Genomic DNA, 19,122 nt, shown 5'->3' with positions numbered 1-19,122 from the left:
TGGTGCTCTGCTCCACCCCGTATGACCAGGATCTCTACAATCATCCAAAACTTTTTGTTGACAAGGAAATCAATCAGTGTACCTGAACATATGCATCATCTTTGTGAGGTCTAGCTCCAGTGACTGAAGTGCCAAGTACATCTTTGTCTTTAATTTGCTGTGGAATAAGATGAGAAAAAGATATTGCAATGCAAGTCACTGGAACTGAAAGCACTTTATGATTTAATAAACAGAAATGGACACCATACTTGTCTCCAGGGAGATTGTACAGGTTGACCAGACCCTTCAGGTGTTTGGAAAACTCATCAAAATTCTTGTCTCTGTAAAACAAATGTTTATGTTTAATGCTGTGTTACCGTACATTAACAACTTTACAGTTGGAGTTAAATAACACACACACACACACACACATATATACACATATATATACACATACACATATATATATATATATATATATATATATATATATATATATATATATATATATATATATATATATATATATATATATATATATACATATATATATACAGACACACATATATATATATATATATATATATATACACACACACACACACACATATATATATATATATACACACATATATATATATATATATATATATATATACACATATATACACACACACACACACACACACATATACATTATATATATATATATATATATATATATATAAATCTGTCAAAATTAGTGCGTTAACGCATGTGATTAATTTTAAATAATTAACGCGTTAAAAAAACGCAGTTGCAGGTTTTTTTTACTTCCTGTTGTGGTGGACGTGTGTTTAACATGCAAGAAATGTGGACAAGACCAAGGAAGCACTTTTTGAAGGCAAGTTTCAGTATAAAACAATTAATGTCTCATCACCAGGTTATCCAGAGTTTCGTGCAATTTCGGATGTTTAATTTTTAACTTTCGACTTCTGTTGTAAGTTGATACCGCATGGCGAACAGAAAGAAAATCTTCCGCATTTCGTGACTCAGTATTCCTTTAAGGTAATAAAATAGCTGCTTAGGCTACACTGTAGACTTTTAATAAGAGTGTAATCTTAGTCATATTAAAATCGGAGTATTGGTGTCTTATGTAACTGTACTCAGAAAGTCTTTGGTGAAGTCACAAGCTGTCAAAGACAGGCCATTACTCTGCCTTTCAGCATGAGCCCTCCAAGTATTGCATGTTTCCTCATTAAACGCAACGAAAGCGTATGCTTCACGTTGTTGTGTCAGAATCCTTGTAAAATACAATAATACTTTAGAACGCTTAATTTAAGCAAATTTGATAAACGCAATGCGTGTTGAATCTAAAGGGAATCGCTCCAGCTCGTTGTGTGTGTGTCTGTGTCATATTTGTATTCAATAGTTTATTATTATAATTTTACATTTCCATACATGTAATGCCTGCATTTTGGCATTTTTTTGCAGTCCACTTACAATCCAACATGGAAATCAATGTTTTTTTGTTGGCATTGATTGTTTTGAAATTCAAATGGCATTAACATGCCTGCGTTTTAATTTCTGTAATAAATATGGCTGTCAAGCCAGGATCTTGATGGTTTATTGTGGGTATGTTGTTTACATGAAGAAATCTTTGTTACAAGTTAAATATTCATTCATTTTCTTGTAGGCTTAGTCCCTTTATTAATCCGGGGTCACCACAGCGGAATGGACCGCCAACTTATCCAGCAAGTTTTTACGCAGCGGATGCCCTTCCAGCCGCAACCCATCTCTGGGAAAACAAGTTAAACAAAAATTCTAATAAACAATTATATTTTGAATCTAAATAGTTTTTGTCTTGCGTTTACATAAATTTTACATTTGAATAGCCAAAATTACAAGTTTCAGTCTTTTAAATGCGATTAATCGCATTTAGTTAGTTAATTAGTTAATTTTTTAAAATCGATTGACAGCACTAATATATATATATATATATATATATATATATATATATATAGATATATATTTACTGTGAAGAAGTCAGTAGGTGAACGGTAATGCAATACAGCAAATATTTTATTTATCTTTTAAATGATGCACAACATTCTGTCGACCATCATAAGTAAATTGTTTTGATATCAAAACCTAGAAATTTTAAGGTTAGTATTTTGTTGTATGAAGTGTGTTTGATAGGGCAACAGCAATTACATTCACTTAAAAGTGTTTTGTCGTCCCAAACAGCAATTTATCCATTAACAGAAATGCATACACCCTTTTGCATAGTTTTACTTTTCTTTAAAATGGGTTTCTTACCGTAAATGCTGTATCAGCTCAGGACAACTCTACATGACAATAAGAAATAAAATCAAATGTAAGTGGACAGAAAAAATACATCAAATAGATATATTTACAATAGCCACATCTCCCTCTCACCACAGGATTTTCACCATGGTGGGCCACTTTTACATCCATGAGCTTTCCACTTTTATCCATATGCACCTCAACGTAGAACATATCAGAGGTGATATAGCATTCAGTATGTGAAGGACTCAGGTGAGATCCCAACCTGCAGCCATACATCATTAAAAGAAAAGAAAGACAAACATATATTAACTTATTAAAAGGTATGTCCTAAACTACAGTTAGATCAAGTAGAATAAAGTAGAAAAAATGCTAGGTATGTATAATATGTATGGGTATGGGTTTCCAAAGCTTAAGTGAGCATTGCTTTGCTTTCAGAAAATCATGTGAACTTTGATGAAGCCTCAATTTTCGTTCAATGACTTATAAAACTGCCTTCCTTTTTAAAGGTGCAAATTTAAATATCTGAATAAGAGAATCCTCTTATTTGTATGCTTTAAAAAGAAATGGTGCATAATACCAAATTTATAGTAACATGAAATAGTTAAAGCTATCCAACCGTTCTGGGGCTCAGGTGTGGGGCACTTTTTTACAATATACAAAGCAGTTCAAAGTAAATGCACTAATATATTTGATTTAGCAAAGCACTTGACAGACTGACATGCAGAGTTCTATAAACACCCTTACAGAAAAGTCACATGAATTTCATGTGATCACATGTGACAATCCACTGTGTTCACAACTTTATAATTTAGAATGTGTAAAGAATCTTCACTATACATAACGTTAACAACTGGTTCTGCAAGCACAAAAAACTAATGTTAATTTTAATCAAACTTGATTTTAAGTTATTTGGAAAAAAATACATCACCTATAATGCTGTTCAGAATATTTGACCATTCAGTGAGTGATGCCAGTCAAAACCACGCCAAAAAATAAAATAAATAAGTAAATAAAATTCAAGCACCTTTAATTGCAATTGATGCAACTGTAATAGTGATGTATCAGTTTGTATGTATCCAGTTTTCTCTTTAAACACCTTAATTAAAATTTGATTGAATAGAGTTGATTATGCTTAAATGTCAGTTTATATTAAATAAAATAAATTTAGTACTTTTTTCCAAAAAGAGCTTCAACCCTTAGATCCCCTTATAAAGAACCTGCCTTTGACAGTACAACGCTTAAAGGAGATAGTCCAAAGACTCAGCAGATGCTAACAGCTCTTTTTGTAAATGATAATTGTTCTTCCAAAGACAATTTAAATGTCTTAAAAGTAAATAATAATACAAAATAGCTTTTATGGTGAGCAGTATCTACTTATTTAATTTATGTATCTCATTACAAAAGTTTTGAATGTCTAATAATTCATATTGAATTTCAGCACCTGAAGCCCTAAAGTGTGCTGAAGAAATCAACTGCATAAGTCCTCCGTCTTATTTTAAGCCATGTTAAAACTGAAATAAAAAAGGTACGATTTTTTATTTAAATGAACGCCACTACAGAATTTGAGCAGAGCAGAGAGTTGAGAAAGGGGAAAGGTAAAAAATATGGCCTCTTTTTTACCAGTACTTAATAGTTCTCTAGATCTGTCATTAATTTAAGGGCTTGCCTATCGTTTCCAAAAATACTGGTTCATCTTCGTTTATATCAATCTTTCTCTTAAGATGCACTACCATTTAAACATTTTAGAATGGTAAGATTATTTAAATGATATTGAAAGACGCAAGGCTGCATTTACTGTCTTAAAAATACAGTAAAAACTAAAACATTTATTTGCATTTAACTTGCGTTTCACATTCATTCATTCATTTTCTTGTCGGCTTGGTCCCTTTATTAATCCAGAGTCGACACAGCAGAATGAACCACCAACTTATCCAGCACATTTTTATGCAGCGAATGCCCTTCCAGCCGCAACCCATCTCTGGGAAACATCCACACACACATTCACACATACACATACGGACAATTAAGCCTACCCAATTCCCCTGTACCGCATTCCTTTGGACTGTGGGGGAAACCGGAGCACCCGGAGGAAACCCGGGCGAATGCAAGGAGAACATGCAAACTCCATACAGAAATGCCAACTGAGCCGAGGATTGAACAAACGACCTTCTTGCTGTGAGGCGACAGCACTACCTACTGTGCCTGCGTTGGCTTTATTCTGTTAAGCAGTTTCCATTTAGTGTGCCACAGACTTCCTCCAACACAGCATGAAGTATTGCCATGATGGCTAGCTTACATACGGGCAAATTTGTGGTTTATTAATTTAATAAAAAAAAATAATAATAATAAAATAAATTTAAAAAACACCGTCTTATATTTATTTGCAATTTAATTTGAGAACAATTTTTGTTCAAACTAAAATGTACCTATTTTATGGTGTGCAGTACATGAGAAGCCCATATTTCAAGTGTTTCATATGAGAGTGCACATTTTACACGTGACCACGTTTCACATGTAATCATATTAGAATGACATTTCACATGATCAAGTTTCACATAGCAATGCATGTGAAGGGAATGCACATATTTCACAAGTGATCACGTGGTTTACGTAGTAATGGACATTTTCCCATGTGCATTTCACTTGTGGTTTTGTGTTTCACATGTGATTTGCACATTATTGACATGCACATTTGGTCACAAGTCCACATATGAATATCACATGTGAAACCCATGTGACATTTCAGTAAGGGAGTCTTCTAAATACCATGATTAAAGGAGTTACATAATTTTATCACTCTAAAGTTAAAAGAAAACATATTAAAAACACATTTTAAAATGACATAGAAAAAAAATAAATAAATGTGAAAAGATGTGTGGATTAAAAAGACATTAAAAAGACAGCATAATAAAAATACACAAATAAAACTTTCATTCAGTTAATTTTACATTACACATCAAATAGATGCATAAAAAAGAGCATAATCTCACATGTTTTGTCGAGCAATGGACTCCAGGCGATCTGTCATTGATGGCAGTGTAGAAACTGATGATGTGGGATATACAAAACAGAAAAAAACAAGAAATTGAGGCATTCAAGTGATAATTAAAATACATATTTATGATATATTTAAGATAAAAAATAATGCAATTATGTAAAAAAAAAAAATACAGAAAAGGTCTGTTCTTGTTAACATATTTACACACTCACACATACATATGTACTAACATATATACACAACCCCAAATCAGAAAAATTTGGGAAATGAACTATCGAAAACACAAAATAAAAAAGAAAGTAGTGATTTCTAAAGTTTACTTTGACTTGTATTTGAAAGCAAATAATACAAAAATACACTATTTAATGTGTTCCTTGTGATTTTTCATTATTATTTTTTTTTAAATAAACACATTGCAATTTTGGTTTTTGCAACAAATTTAAAACAAAAAAGCATTTGCTATTCCTTTTCACAACACTTAAAAGACAATTAGGGACTGAAGACACCATGTTATGAAGTGTTTCAGATGTAATTTTGTCCTATTTTTCCTGCAAAAAATTCATAAGGTGGGCAACAGCACAGGGTCTTTGTTGCCGCATTTTTCACTTCAAAATGCACCCCAAATTCTCTATTAGAGACAGGTTGGGACTCCAGGCAGGCTAGTCAAGTACTTGTCTCCTCTTCCTCTGCAGCTAGGACTTTGTAATGTGTGCGGAATGTGGTTTTTCTTTGTCTTGTTGAAATGTACAGGGGCGTCTCTGGAAAAGAAGGCAGCATATTGTGCTCCAAAATCTATTTGTACTTTTAAACATTAATGGTATGGTAACAAAATTGCAAGTTACCAAGGGCACTGACATAACCCCATTCCATGACAGACCCTGACGTTTACTTGTTGCTGTTAACCGTCGGGATGATCTTTTTCTTTATTCCAGAGAACACAATCCATTTCTCTGATTCATCTGACCACAGTACTTTTGCCACTGTGTGATGGCCATCCTAGATGTCTCTGTGCCCACAGAAATCAATGGTGCTTTTGGACATACATAGTGCTTCGTTTTGGGCATAGTACAGTTTTAACTGGCATTTGTAGATGTAACTATGCATTGTGGTACTTGACAAAGATTTGCCAAAGTAGTCCTTAGCCCAGTGGTGGGCGAACTTTTTAGACCAGAGGGCCACATCAAGTTTTGCAAACCAAGTGAAGGGCCACATGTTAAATTCTTCAAAAAATAACTTTTATTTATAGTGACAGTATGCGTGGAATATGAACAGAAACATGTCAAATTAACAGAAAACAATTTTTTTTTTTATCAAGTCAAATTTACAAATCAAATTAATATGCACTGCTATTTATATTTACTTATCAATTATTATAAAACAATAAAATAATCCCTAATAAAATATAATAATAATAATAATAATAATAATAGTAATAACAATGTAATAATTTTTTCAGTGTAGAATAGAAAAGATATTGTCTGAAAGAAAATATTTCATATTAACACATTAAAAACAATCCTTAGAAATTACTATTCAGTCTAATTTACAATAATCTAACTTGCACTGCTTTTAGAATATACAGATCAATTATCCTAAAAGTTGATAAAACCACAAATCTTTGATAAAATAACTTTTTAAAGTGGATGAATGCATGAAAATATATTCTATGACAAAAATTAAAACATTAAACCAGCAATTAATATATAATTTCAGTCAAATTCACAACAATCTCATCTGCTTTTATAAATATGCTCATATCTCTTAACGCATAAAAACAGAAATACTTTCTTGGCATATTAGACATACAGTTTTCTGTCCGATATTGGTGAAGAAGTATTTTTTTGTCCATTCTTAAGCACATGACATTCAAAGCTAATTTTTCTTTTTTTGCCCGACTCATTTTCAATCATTAACGGTCGAGTGCATTTTAATATCTGAGAGTGTGTTCTTATTCTACTGGTTGCACTAACTGTAACGCGTGCATTACTGCCATCACATGGCGTTCACTTGTAATTGCATCATTAAATTTACTAATCCTGAAACCAAACCGTTACTCAGAAGCGGCTTTTTAAAAAAACTCCCTCGCAGGCCGTATGAAAGTGTTCAGTAGGGTTGGGTATCTTTTTTTTCAATACCGGTGCTAAATCGATACTTTTAAAACAATACCGGTGCCAAAACAGTGCCTGAACCGATACTTTTTAGCCACAAAATTATGGTGGATGACTCTAGAAAAGTCTTTTATTTGACAAAATAAAAGGGGCCACGTACTTTTGGGAGCACATTTTAACATATATACCACAAAATACTTTAAAAACTATTCAAAGTCATTTTTTCCATGCATCACTCTGCAGTCTTCATAATAAGATAATTAAATAACTTAAACTCAAAATAATCTTCCTTGTTCATTTATTTGACAAGTAACGTTGTACTGGTGTAGGATAACACATTTATAACATTCAAGTACATCAAGGCACATTGTTGCACCTGTAAACTTTAACAGATAGGCATACAGTTGAAGTCAATTTATTTTGCGCTCCTATTCATTTAAAATAATGTTTTCGAAATTCAGTGTTTTCTAAAAAAAAAAAAAAATTATTCTGAAGTCATAATAAGTCCTATTTCTTATTGTTTATTTCGTGAATAAAAGCAGTTTTTAATTTAAATAAAAACAAGGTCAGTATTATTAGCCTCCTTAAAAAATATTTACTGTATATTTTTGATATACACAAAAAATCAGTTACAAAATAAGTTGACTAATTATTTCAACTTTCGTAGTTAACTGATTAAGTCTTTAAATGACACATTAATCTGAATAAAAGACTATAAAATACTTACAGGGACTTTATCTGAATATAACTGTCTTGCAAAATAACTAATAAAATGTTATGCACTGACTGTCAGCATGGGGAAGATAAAGTAGATATTAGAAATGAGTTAGTTAAACTATTATGTTTAAAACTGTGTTGTAAATAAATCGTGTTGAAGACGGAAATCAAAAATTAATGAAGGCAAAACTGAACGAGCTGAATATGACTTACATGAGGGTGACTGAAAACTACATTTCTTTGGTACTTGCCGACTGTTTGTAAATTCAATACTGCATTTCCCAACGTAAAACTATGTACACTAGATTTCTGAATAATAATGGTCTCTTCTTAGCCGAGGACTTCCCATATTAAAAGTGTGTTAAAATTGCTATTAAAAACAGAAGTGTAATATCATCGACAGTGGACATGTTGATAGTGTTTCACAACATGAACATGACTGAAGTTTATTCTTTTTATTACCTGTGTCAATTTAGGCGTCAACTTCTGACGAATTCGGTGAACTGATGCAAGCAGCACCGTCACAGAGAGAGCAAGTGGCGCGAAAGCAGAGGGAGCGCGTGCCCGAGAGAGCGATATCACGTGACACCTAGAGCACGCAAGAGAGGTATTCCTTAGCCTTTTTGACCCCTCAAATGTGTCATTAAGTTTGACATGTTTCCCCCTTACATGCAACTTTTGTAAAGCCTGTTGCTCTGTCAGAATCCTTGCTTGTAAAATACGCTTTTGAATGCTTAGTTTAAACACATTTGATGAACGCGATCATGCGTGTTGATCTGAAAAGTGTCGCTCTCCATCACCGAAAACCAGGCTGAAGGCGCTGTACTGCGCGCGTTGTGTGCGTCCGTTCTCTAGCGACAATAACAAACACCTGACATCGCTTGTCCATATTCCTCAAAGTTGTTTAGAATGAAATGTTTAGAGATGGTGTGACACAATTTGATGCACCTTTTTGATGCTTTTTACATCCTTGTCACAGCGCCAGTGGCACTGAAATTAGGCACTGAAATTCATATGCTGATTTGATCCGGTACATACTGTTTACAAACGTACCAGTGCTATAATGGCACCAGGTTTCGGTACCCAACCCTAGTGTTAGCCGTAGTTAGCCCATGTGGTGATATCGCTTATAGATGAATGACGATTCTTGATTCAGTGCCGCCTGAGGGATTGAGATCACAGTAGTTCTGCTGTAGATTTACATCTTTTTCCTTGAAAAAGGAAATTTCTCCAGATTCCTTGAACCTTTTAATTATATTATGCACTGTTGAAGTTGACATTTCCAAACGTCTTTATATCTTTCTTTCAGAAACATTGTTTTGAAACATTTTAATAATTCCTCATGCATTTGTTGGCAAACTGATCCGCGGCCCATCTTTGTTACTAAAATACTAGACCTTTCTTGGATGCTAGTTTTGTACCAGATCATAATTACAATCACTAGTTGATATCACCTGTTTCAAATCACATCATTATTTAACCAATTTACCTTATTACTAGACGTAAATTGCTCTAAAATAGAAACTTTTGTGTTGTCGTCACAGAAGGTTGTTAGGACAAAAAACCTTTAAAAATGCAAAATATACCTTTTTTGTGCCGCATGTCATGTTGTGTAAAATAAGGACACAATGTAATACGTAGCAAATAAAGAGGTCTGGTGTAAAGAAAAAATATGAGCAATGATGACAACAACAGTGAAGGATGAGCTTAACTTTAAGGATGTTGCTAAAGTTTGTTGTATCATTTCCTAATTGCAATGTACTTGTGAATCCTTCCATTTGTTCTGTGAAAACCAATGTACTCAAACTCGATTTATGTTGGCTGACGCCTTTCGAAATTTTCCCTCTGTTACCCTGTATGATGCTGAATTTATCCAAAACACAACAAACAGCCGTGAGTGTTAGTGACGTAATACACACCACACCAAATGTATACACACACACACCAAATATATATACACATACATACATAAACACACATACACATGCACAAAAATAAAGAAATGCACCTTTTAATGCCCTTTGCAGTGTCTCTAAACAGTTGAGCAATAGCTGGTGTCCACCTGTATTAACAGCTCCACGCTTTTCCTAAACAGCCAGAAAAACAGAAATAGATTTTTTTAAATGGTAAGAAAATGCAACAACAAATAACTATGCTATTAATGAAACTTCTCTATAAATAGATCTTACCATTGCCTGCCGTATCACTTTGCTGGTCTCCTGCCAGGACCTGGATGAGCTGTGTTTGCAATAGAGCCTTTCTAGCAGTGTCATTATACGACTCTGTTTCTCAGACTCTGTGAAAAAGCACAAACAAAATAAATGACAAAACACAAAAGGAAACAATTTTTTGGAATGTAACCTTAAATGATACTATAAAAAATAAACCATTTGTGTTTCTATTAAAGATGAAAATCGTATGCCCTTTTACACAAAGATATAATTCTTTAGTGTCCTAATCAAAAGTCTATAACTTTGATTAAAATTAGGGAATGGTAAATAAACAATTATAATTACATATATATGTAAGATTGACACCCAGCAGTTGAACTTTGTGCACTCCAAAATCCAAACACCTTTTAGACTGGACTCTCCTACGATGACTCCACGGGAATGCCATTTTCATTTACTTAAAACACTTTAATGCCTTATTATATTTTTTTTTTCTACAAGAATCCATTCTGTTACTCAAGATGTACAATTTGGAGATGTACAGTTTACATGACATTTATTGCAATAATGAAAGTAGTAGCATAGTAGTAGCGTAGTAGTAGTAGCTTACCTCAAATCCTAAAAATAAAATACAATTTTTTTACTAATTAAATAAATATTTTTTTAGCAGAAAACAGTTAATTGAAAAGTAAACTTTTCTTAGCAGACAGCGGGTAAACAAATTAATAAATAGCAGGAGCGATCGGATGCTAAACACTCAGCTGAAGTAACAGGCCTGCTGTATGTCTGGGTCTGTACGGGACACTTCTGGGTCTGGAGACAGACCTCGATAAGCCCTTTAGTGATCAACAAAAAATAAACAAAAAGATTAAGCATTTGTTATTATTATCTGTCTGAATTTACATTGAGTGTCTATTGAAACACTGACAGCAATGTGCTGTGTTTTGGTCTCACCTGCACTTTTGCTGAACTCTCAGAAACTCAAACACACAGACACGTCAGAAGACGTAATGTCAACAACAGACTTACAGATTTTTAAGAGGTGATTGAGACATGTCCTCCCATGTCCAGCGCATGTCATAGGTAAAGGCAGATTTTTTTTTGTTTTGTTGCAGTTGTTTTTAAACACTAAACTAATATTAAAAATGCATATTCTGAACTGCAGATCACAGGGCGCACTGAACCATGGGAGGACAACAGGACGGTACGATTTTTTAAAGAGAACCGTTGCATCCCTCCTGGATCCCGTACCGTAGTAGCTTTGCATGAAACGTCAGAGCTTAAACTAGCAAAGCTCCAAAACAGAAAAGAAAACTTTTCAATTTATGTATTTGAGATGTAAATACTTGTTACAGCAGAACAAAATTTGACTTCATACTGTCAAACAAACATAAATTGCATGTTTGCAAATATGACAAACAAGTCATGTACAAGAACTGAACAACTAGTCAGTAATCAGTGTTACCACCTCTCATATGTTTTGAATAATCTGTTAAAGGATGGCTCCTCCAAGTATTCCATCACTAACACTGCTCAACGTGGAGGGCATTGTCATCCATAAAAACAAAATCCGGCCACATTGCACCAGAATAAAGTTTGACAACTGGCCTCAGAATTTCATTCCTATACCTTGGGCTTGTCTGGTTGGATACTAACACTCCTGTTGCATCCTGTAGGTCAGGGGTAGGGAACCTATGGGTCAGGAGCCACATGTGGCTTTTTGACCAAAAATATGTAGCTTTCTCCAGCTGTCTTCTTTCAATAATATTTTAAAGTTTAAAAATCATAACTGTTATTAGAAACCAGTTTCATATTGAAAATACAATTATAATTCCCTTTATACTGTATTTTTTAAAGCAAAATAAGAACTCAGGTTACAATAAAAGGATGTTTCTAATGAGCATGTGTGGTGCTGTGGCTTAACTTGAATCGCAACACCAATTCATTCACAAGTGGCAATGGCATACTGATTTTTTTTTCATTCTATAAATTGTCCTTAAATAAGTAAAGATGTTGTTATATACACACACCCCCAATTGCTCTTTAAAAAATGTATTTGATAAATAAAAAACAAACAATGGCTCCTTGCTGAAAAAATGTTACAGACCCCTGCTGTAGGTCATTTTGCAGACTGATTGCAGACTGATTCCCTCGCAGGGAAAGGTATTGGTTATAATTTGGTGTTGTTACCCATTGTCTGCCTCCACCATGCATTCTACTCACTCCACCAATCCTTCTGAACATGTTCCAAGCTCTGAAAATTACACTTTGATATGTTCTCACTGGCTCTACAACTCCTGTGTCTGCCTCAGGCCTGCTTGCAGCTTCCCAATGTCCCGGTTGAGGTCAGAATTCTGTAGCCTACCTAAATTTGGCATTTCATGCGCTTCCTGACCTCAAGTAAAGCTTTCAGAGCTCTTCCCAATTACGGACATCCGTCAATTGGTACCTAATGACAAGCAATAATATCTGATGATCACCAAATGCCATTAACGATGACATTTCATTATTGACAACATTGTCTAATAACAGACTAATGTTTGCATGCATTTTTGCATTAAGAAATAACACATTTTCTGTTTTATAATAAATAAATAAAATTCATATGTAGGCTAATATTTAATAAACTGCATCATGCTTAACACGCATTAACAGACACCAGCCTTAATAAATAGATTTTTGTCTTAATCACCAAAACTTTCGGTTTTGGCTTAGTTTATAATAAAGACTATAGCACTCCTCCTATTCTTAACAAATAACTATGTTTCCTTTCCTCCATAAACGGACAGGCAAGTAAGTAAGTATTACATAAATGTATCATGTATTGGGCTGATATTTTTAAGTCATGGCAAAAAAGCATGGTAGAAATTTAAAAAAGTCCCAACCACCCTTTATTCATTCTAACTAAATAACCAAAAATGAACAGCAATCCCTTTATTTTTTCTGATTATGAGAAATTTAATTAATGTAACGTTACAATAAATATTTACTTTTCAACATTGATGCTAACCTTCGCCAAAACATCCCAAAAACACTCGAGATATCTGACGGACGACTCGGAAATCGTGCACAATCCGTAAAAGGGAAATCTATGGGTCATTTCTAAAAAATAATTAAAGCATTTTGTAGATTCTAGCTGACACAAATAAACTTTAAGTAAACAGGAAGTATGTGCTTGTAACGTTACCAGATCCATCCTCGGCTCGGGGACGCTCGGAGCCCGCGGCTGTGCCTCCCTGGGACGAGTCTGCGACCGGACTGCTGCTTTGCACCGCCGCCATCTTCCGAATTTGCATCCAACAGTGACCCGACAACGGTAAAGCAGAAAGAGCTAAAACATTATACTAAGACGCGGTCACAATAAAATCAGCCCTCGTTAAAATAGACCGCGAACAAAGCGCAATAACCAGGCGAAAATGCCTAACAACAGACTACTGGATCGAGAAACTGAAATGACGTCACGTGATCTTCTTCTTCGCTTTTTCCACAATGCATTTTGTCTATATATCGCCACCTGGCAATAGGCTGTACCCAAAGAGCTTAGATGCTCTTTGCTGTAGTGTAGCAGATAACATTCTTACTTTCCCATATGGAACATCCCGTTTGGTTATTTTTCGGGGAACGTTATCTGTAGTTTTTTTTGGCAACCAAAACCTAACCAAAATCTTCCCAGAACGTTCCCTTATTATTTATTATTATATTACATTTTCTGGAGATTATTTGTGGGTCTTATTTTCATAAACTAAAGAGAACCTTCCCATGATGTTCCCTTCAGGTTATTTGTGGGTTTTATTCTCATAATAACTTTTGATTGTATATTTTTCAATGCGACTGATAACATACACACACACAAACACTATGGTGTATATATTACATTTACATTTAGTCATTTAGCAGACGCTTTTATCCAAAGCGACTTACAAATGAGGACAAGGAAGCAACTTACACAACTATAAGAGCAACAATGAATAAGTGCTATAGGCAAGTTTCAGGTCTGTAAAGTCTAAGAAGGAAAGTATTAGTATTTTTTTTTTTTTGGGGTACAGTTAGTGTGATATCCAGAGAGGCAATTGCAGATTAGGAAGTGAAGTGGAGACTTCATATATATATATATATATATATATATATATATATATATATATATATATATATATATATATATATATATATATATATATATACATATACACACACACACACACACACACACACACAGACATTTATTATTTTTTTTTTTTATCAGTTTTTTTTTTATTTACAGGGGTTGGACAATGAAACTGAAACGCCTGGTTTTAGACCACAGTAATTCATGATGTAGGTCATTCTTTTGTGGTCAATACAGCATCAATTTATCTGGAAAATGACAGATACAAGTCTTGCACAGGATTTTGAGCCATTTTTTCTGCAAAAAAAGGTGAACAGGTCACAACGTGATGCTGGTGGAGTAAATACGTGGTAGTAATGTAAGTGCAACAGTTTTATTGTGACAATGTAACTAATTACATTGTGACAACTGAAACGTTGCAACAATAAAACTGTGACATTGCCAGTTATTAATCACAATGTTGTGACAACATTGTGTACTTCTACCAATATGAATTATTTAATTTGAATTATACAATTATTCAAATTTTATTTTATTGAATAAAAAATATACCACCCCTCCCTCTTCGTTGACCAATTAATTGATCTGTTGCTCGGTTACAGTCACATGTTCAAAATGGAGAGAAGAGTAAAGAGGCGTGGAGCGCAAAATAGAAAACAAGAAGAGAAAAAACAATGCCTTAAAATGAAAACTGCCATGACAAATTGGATAATAAGGAATTGGTAAGCTTATCCCACACTATTATTACCATACTTTTAATCAACTTCTAATGTTTTTGGGAGCGACGGGCTGTCATATCATTAATTATTTATTATCGCCACTCAGTCGCTGCATGCATGGGCTTTTAAATAGGCCTAACATAAAGGCAGACGAGGTGGTTTATTGTTTGTAACTTAGCTTGTTTGTAGGTGAGTTTGTAGACATGTACTTTTCATTGCGTATACCGTAAACTTCGGCCGTTTGCATTTCTCATGGTCACAGAAGCTCCCTGTGATCTTAACTAGGTGCAGCTGGAAAGTGCGAGCACGTTGACTCATGTGTGTGTCTTCCATTGGAAAAAAAATAACGAACTTGCCTGCAGGTCGTACATCAGAAGCGCTGCTCCAATGACATGCGTTTTAGAATTCTAAACAGTTTCTATCAGTAACTGATAGAAACACACATTGGTACACACAACAGCGTTTCAAGTCACCGGTTGTCTACGGTGCCCAGCCACGATTCGGGACATTTTTCTGCCGTGCCACAGAGCTCCATCTGAATAGTTTCATTTTAAATAGCATCCGAATGTGCATGTCTGGTGTGCCGTGTCGCAGCTCTGAGCAGCGCATCAGGGGCCTCATGTATGACTTGCGTTGAAATCTTACTAAAACATTGCGTACGCACAAAGCTGTAAATGTGCATATGCAGTAAAAAATTCAGATGTATAAAACACTGCGTACGCTGAATCACACGCAAATTCTCTTTGTACACCTGAATGAACGTGAAACTGAGCGCAACATGCACGAGTGCAAAACCCCTTCCTCCCAGATAGCAAAATACACTCGGGCCAGTTCCGGCTAGATTGTCGCCTGCCGGAGACTAACCCCTCGGCCCAACTTCGGCTGCCGGACTCGGGCCGGATGCCTGTGGACTCACTGCCCGATTCCGGCCCGAATCAAGCGGGCCAGATGCGGCGGCCGTAAGCGAGCCGACGCTGCGCATCCGCGCCGGAAACGGCGCGAGGGTAATGTGCGCTGCGGGCCGGAGCTGGCGCGACTCCGTATTTATACACCTTATAAAACCTTTTGGTATTACATTGGTACTTGATATATGGTATTACAACCATTTGAATTTATATAACAGCAAACACAGGCTATAATGTAAACACAAAGTGTAAGCACTGCGTTTAACCTTTGAATAAAGTGCAAACTGCATACATATTCTGTAACGAAAATAATCAGACAAATGACAAAATAAATAAATGTTAAACGTTTATTCATTGCATGAAAAAAAAAGTACTAAAATTTTATAAATAATTTTGAAGTGCACAAGAATATCAATATAAAAACAACACAATAAAGACACACAGAAAGATTTAAACAAAAAATCTAAAAATTACACACAAACACAGATGTTTTTTAAAACAACCCTGTTTTCCCAATAGACTTGAATTAAAAATTTGTAAAAAACAGCTAAATTTTATATAAACCTAAATATAGAAACCAATTTAAGATATAGCAAGAAACATCTTAAAAATACCAATGACAATCCGTAAAATAGTACAAGTCAAACTTGTAAAAAGTACTGCAGAATTCCGAAGAAACATCTTGAAACATTTTTTAATAAAACATTAAAATAATAATAATAAACAAACAAACAAACAAATATATATATATATATATATATATATATATATATATATATATATATATATATATATATATATATATATATATATATATAATTGCAGAAGTATAAAGTCAAACTTTTTTTTTAAATAAACTTGAACAAAAGCAATTGCACAAACAGCAAGACATGAGTGAGATGATTATACATTTCATATATATATACACGTCTTGTGCAATTTTATATTTATAATTTTATTTGTATTACGTTTATTAAAAATGTATCAAGATGTTTCTTCAGAATTTGGCCCACACACATACATACATACATACATAAATACACACACACACACATACATATACATATATATATATATATATATATATATATATATATATATATATATATATATATATATATATATATATATATATACATATATATACATACATATATACATACATACATATATATATATATATATATATATATATATATATATATATATATATATATATATATATATATATATATATATATATATATATATATATATACATACATATATATACATACATATATATATATATACATACATATATATACATACATATATATATATACATACATATATATATATACATACATATATATATATACATACATATATATACATACATATATATATATATATACATACATATATATATATACATACATATATATATATACATACATATATATATATATATACATACATATATATATATATACATACATACATATACATATATAAATGCAAATGAAAGAAACAAATTGTTCAAGTATCAGGGAACATCCTAATACACTTAAAATGTTGTTTAAAAAATAAAACAAAATAGTGATGTAGACATTTGACACATTAGCTTTCTCTTCTTTCTTCCTCAATCCCTGTCAGGGGCAAGTTGTAGCTACCTTGTAATGCATTTTTCCACTTCTTTATCAGTGGCGTGGTATGGACATTTGTCCTCACTCCATCTGTGATTAAAAGATAAACAGATAATTAGTAGTGAACAAGTACTAATGTAAAAAAAAAAGAAAAAATTAGGAAAAAAGTAGGCTACCTACGAAGCAAAAAAAAAAAACAATAAAAAAAAACAAATAAACTTAAAACACTTTGAAATTAGCAAGAGCTTGAACTTACCAGTTTCTTCATTTGTTCAGGCTGCTCCTTTAGTTGATTTTCAAGCTTTTCCAAATCAAATTGGCCAAAGGAAGGTCAAATGTGTTTACATATGGAATTTCACCACGTCTGTTTTGGTTTTGTGAGAATCAGGCCCAGCTGCTGCTTTATGACGTTGCATGATTTTAAAACTTCAGTCAGTCGTGCTAAAAAAGAAAAATAACAGATTAGTATAAATCAACCTGTAGCTTATTCTCATACAACTTCTGTAAATACAACAGTGGGTTAGACACTGCTGATATTCTCTAGTTGATCTTTACTTTCTAGCTGCATTAAACCTTAACAAATTTAGTGATGTCTTCAATTCTTACAAAGACATCACGAGATGCAATAAGTTCTGTCTTGATCTCAAACTGCACTAGAACAAAGACTGTAAATGTTCATAGGTGTACTGCAGGAGTGTCCAAACTTTTTGGGCCGAGGGCCAGATGCAAAAAAACAAACGTTGTCGCGGGCCAAATTTTACATACATCACACAGACACGTGTATATAAATATATATAAATATATATATATATATATATATATATATATACAGTTGAAGTCAGAATTGTTAGCCCCCCTAAATTATTAGCCACCGTTTATTTTTTCCCCAATTTCTGTTTAACGGAGAGTTAAACATTTTTTCCACACATTTCTAAACATATTAGTTTTAGTAACTCATTTCTAATAACTGATTTATTTTATCTTTGCCATGATGACAGTAAATAATATTTGACTAGATATTTTTAAGACACTTCTATGCAGCTTAAAGTGACATTTAAAGGCTTAACTAGGTTAATCAAGTTAACTAGTCAAGTTAAGGTAATTAGGCAAGTTATTTTATAACAATGGTTTGTTCTGAAGACTTAAGGGGCTAATAATTTTGACCTTAAAATGGTTCATAAAAAAATTCAACCGCTTTTTATTCTAGCCGAAATAAAACATAAGTCTTTCTCCAAAAGAAAAAATATTATCAGACATACTGTAAAAATGTTCTTGCTCTGTTAAACATCATTTGGGAAATATTTAAAAAAGAAGAAATAAATCAATGAGGGGCTAATAATTCAGACTTCAATTGTGTGTAGATAGATAGACAGACAGACAGACAGACAGACACAGACAGACAGACAGACAGACAGATCATGACAAGAACTGCTGCTTAATTGAATGCATGTAATAGTGACACCCGGTGGTTATTTATTGAATTACGTTCATTTTTGTATAGCG

At 33.4% G+C, this 19,122-nt stretch overlaps 1 protein-coding gene across 3 annotated transcripts in view; it reads right to left on the bottom strand.

Moving 5' to 3' along the window:
* Positions 1 to 19,122, bottom strand: part of med1 (mediator complex subunit 1) — a 700,564-nt gene that overhangs the window by 25,065 nt on the left and 656,377 nt on the right. For 2 of the 3 annotated variants that reach the window (XM_021480457.3, XM_021480458.3), the window contains exons 1-8: positions 13,450 to 13,719; positions 10,281 to 10,387; positions 10,100 to 10,178; positions 5,259 to 5,313; positions 2,398 to 2,530; positions 2,278 to 2,306; positions 249 to 320; positions 83 to 157 (exon numbers count right to left, since the gene is read on the bottom strand). The exons of the other annotated variant lie outside the window; for it this stretch is intronic. In XM_021480457.3, the coding sequence (XP_021336132.1) occupies positions 83 to 157; positions 249 to 320; positions 2,278 to 2,306; positions 2,398 to 2,530; positions 5,259 to 5,313; positions 10,100 to 10,178; positions 10,281 to 10,387; positions 13,450 to 13,558 (659 nt within the window). In that variant the 5' untranslated portion in view covers positions 13,559 to 13,719. Of the gene's footprint in view, positions 1 to 82; positions 158 to 248; positions 321 to 2,277; positions 2,307 to 2,397; positions 2,531 to 5,258; positions 5,314 to 10,099; positions 10,179 to 10,280; positions 10,388 to 13,449; positions 13,720 to 19,122 lie in introns of those variants that run through there. 3 annotated transcript variants of the gene reach the window in all.

This window comes from Danio rerio, chromosome 12, assembly GCF_049306965.1.
Source record: "Danio rerio strain Tuebingen ecotype United States chromosome 12, GRCz12tu, whole genome shotgun sequence".
Lineage (NCBI taxonomy): Eukaryota > Metazoa > Chordata > Actinopteri > Cypriniformes > Danionidae > Danio > Danio rerio.
The sequence above is the reverse complement of the archived record's forward strand: the minus strand, read 5'-3'. Positions and strand labels throughout refer to the sequence as shown.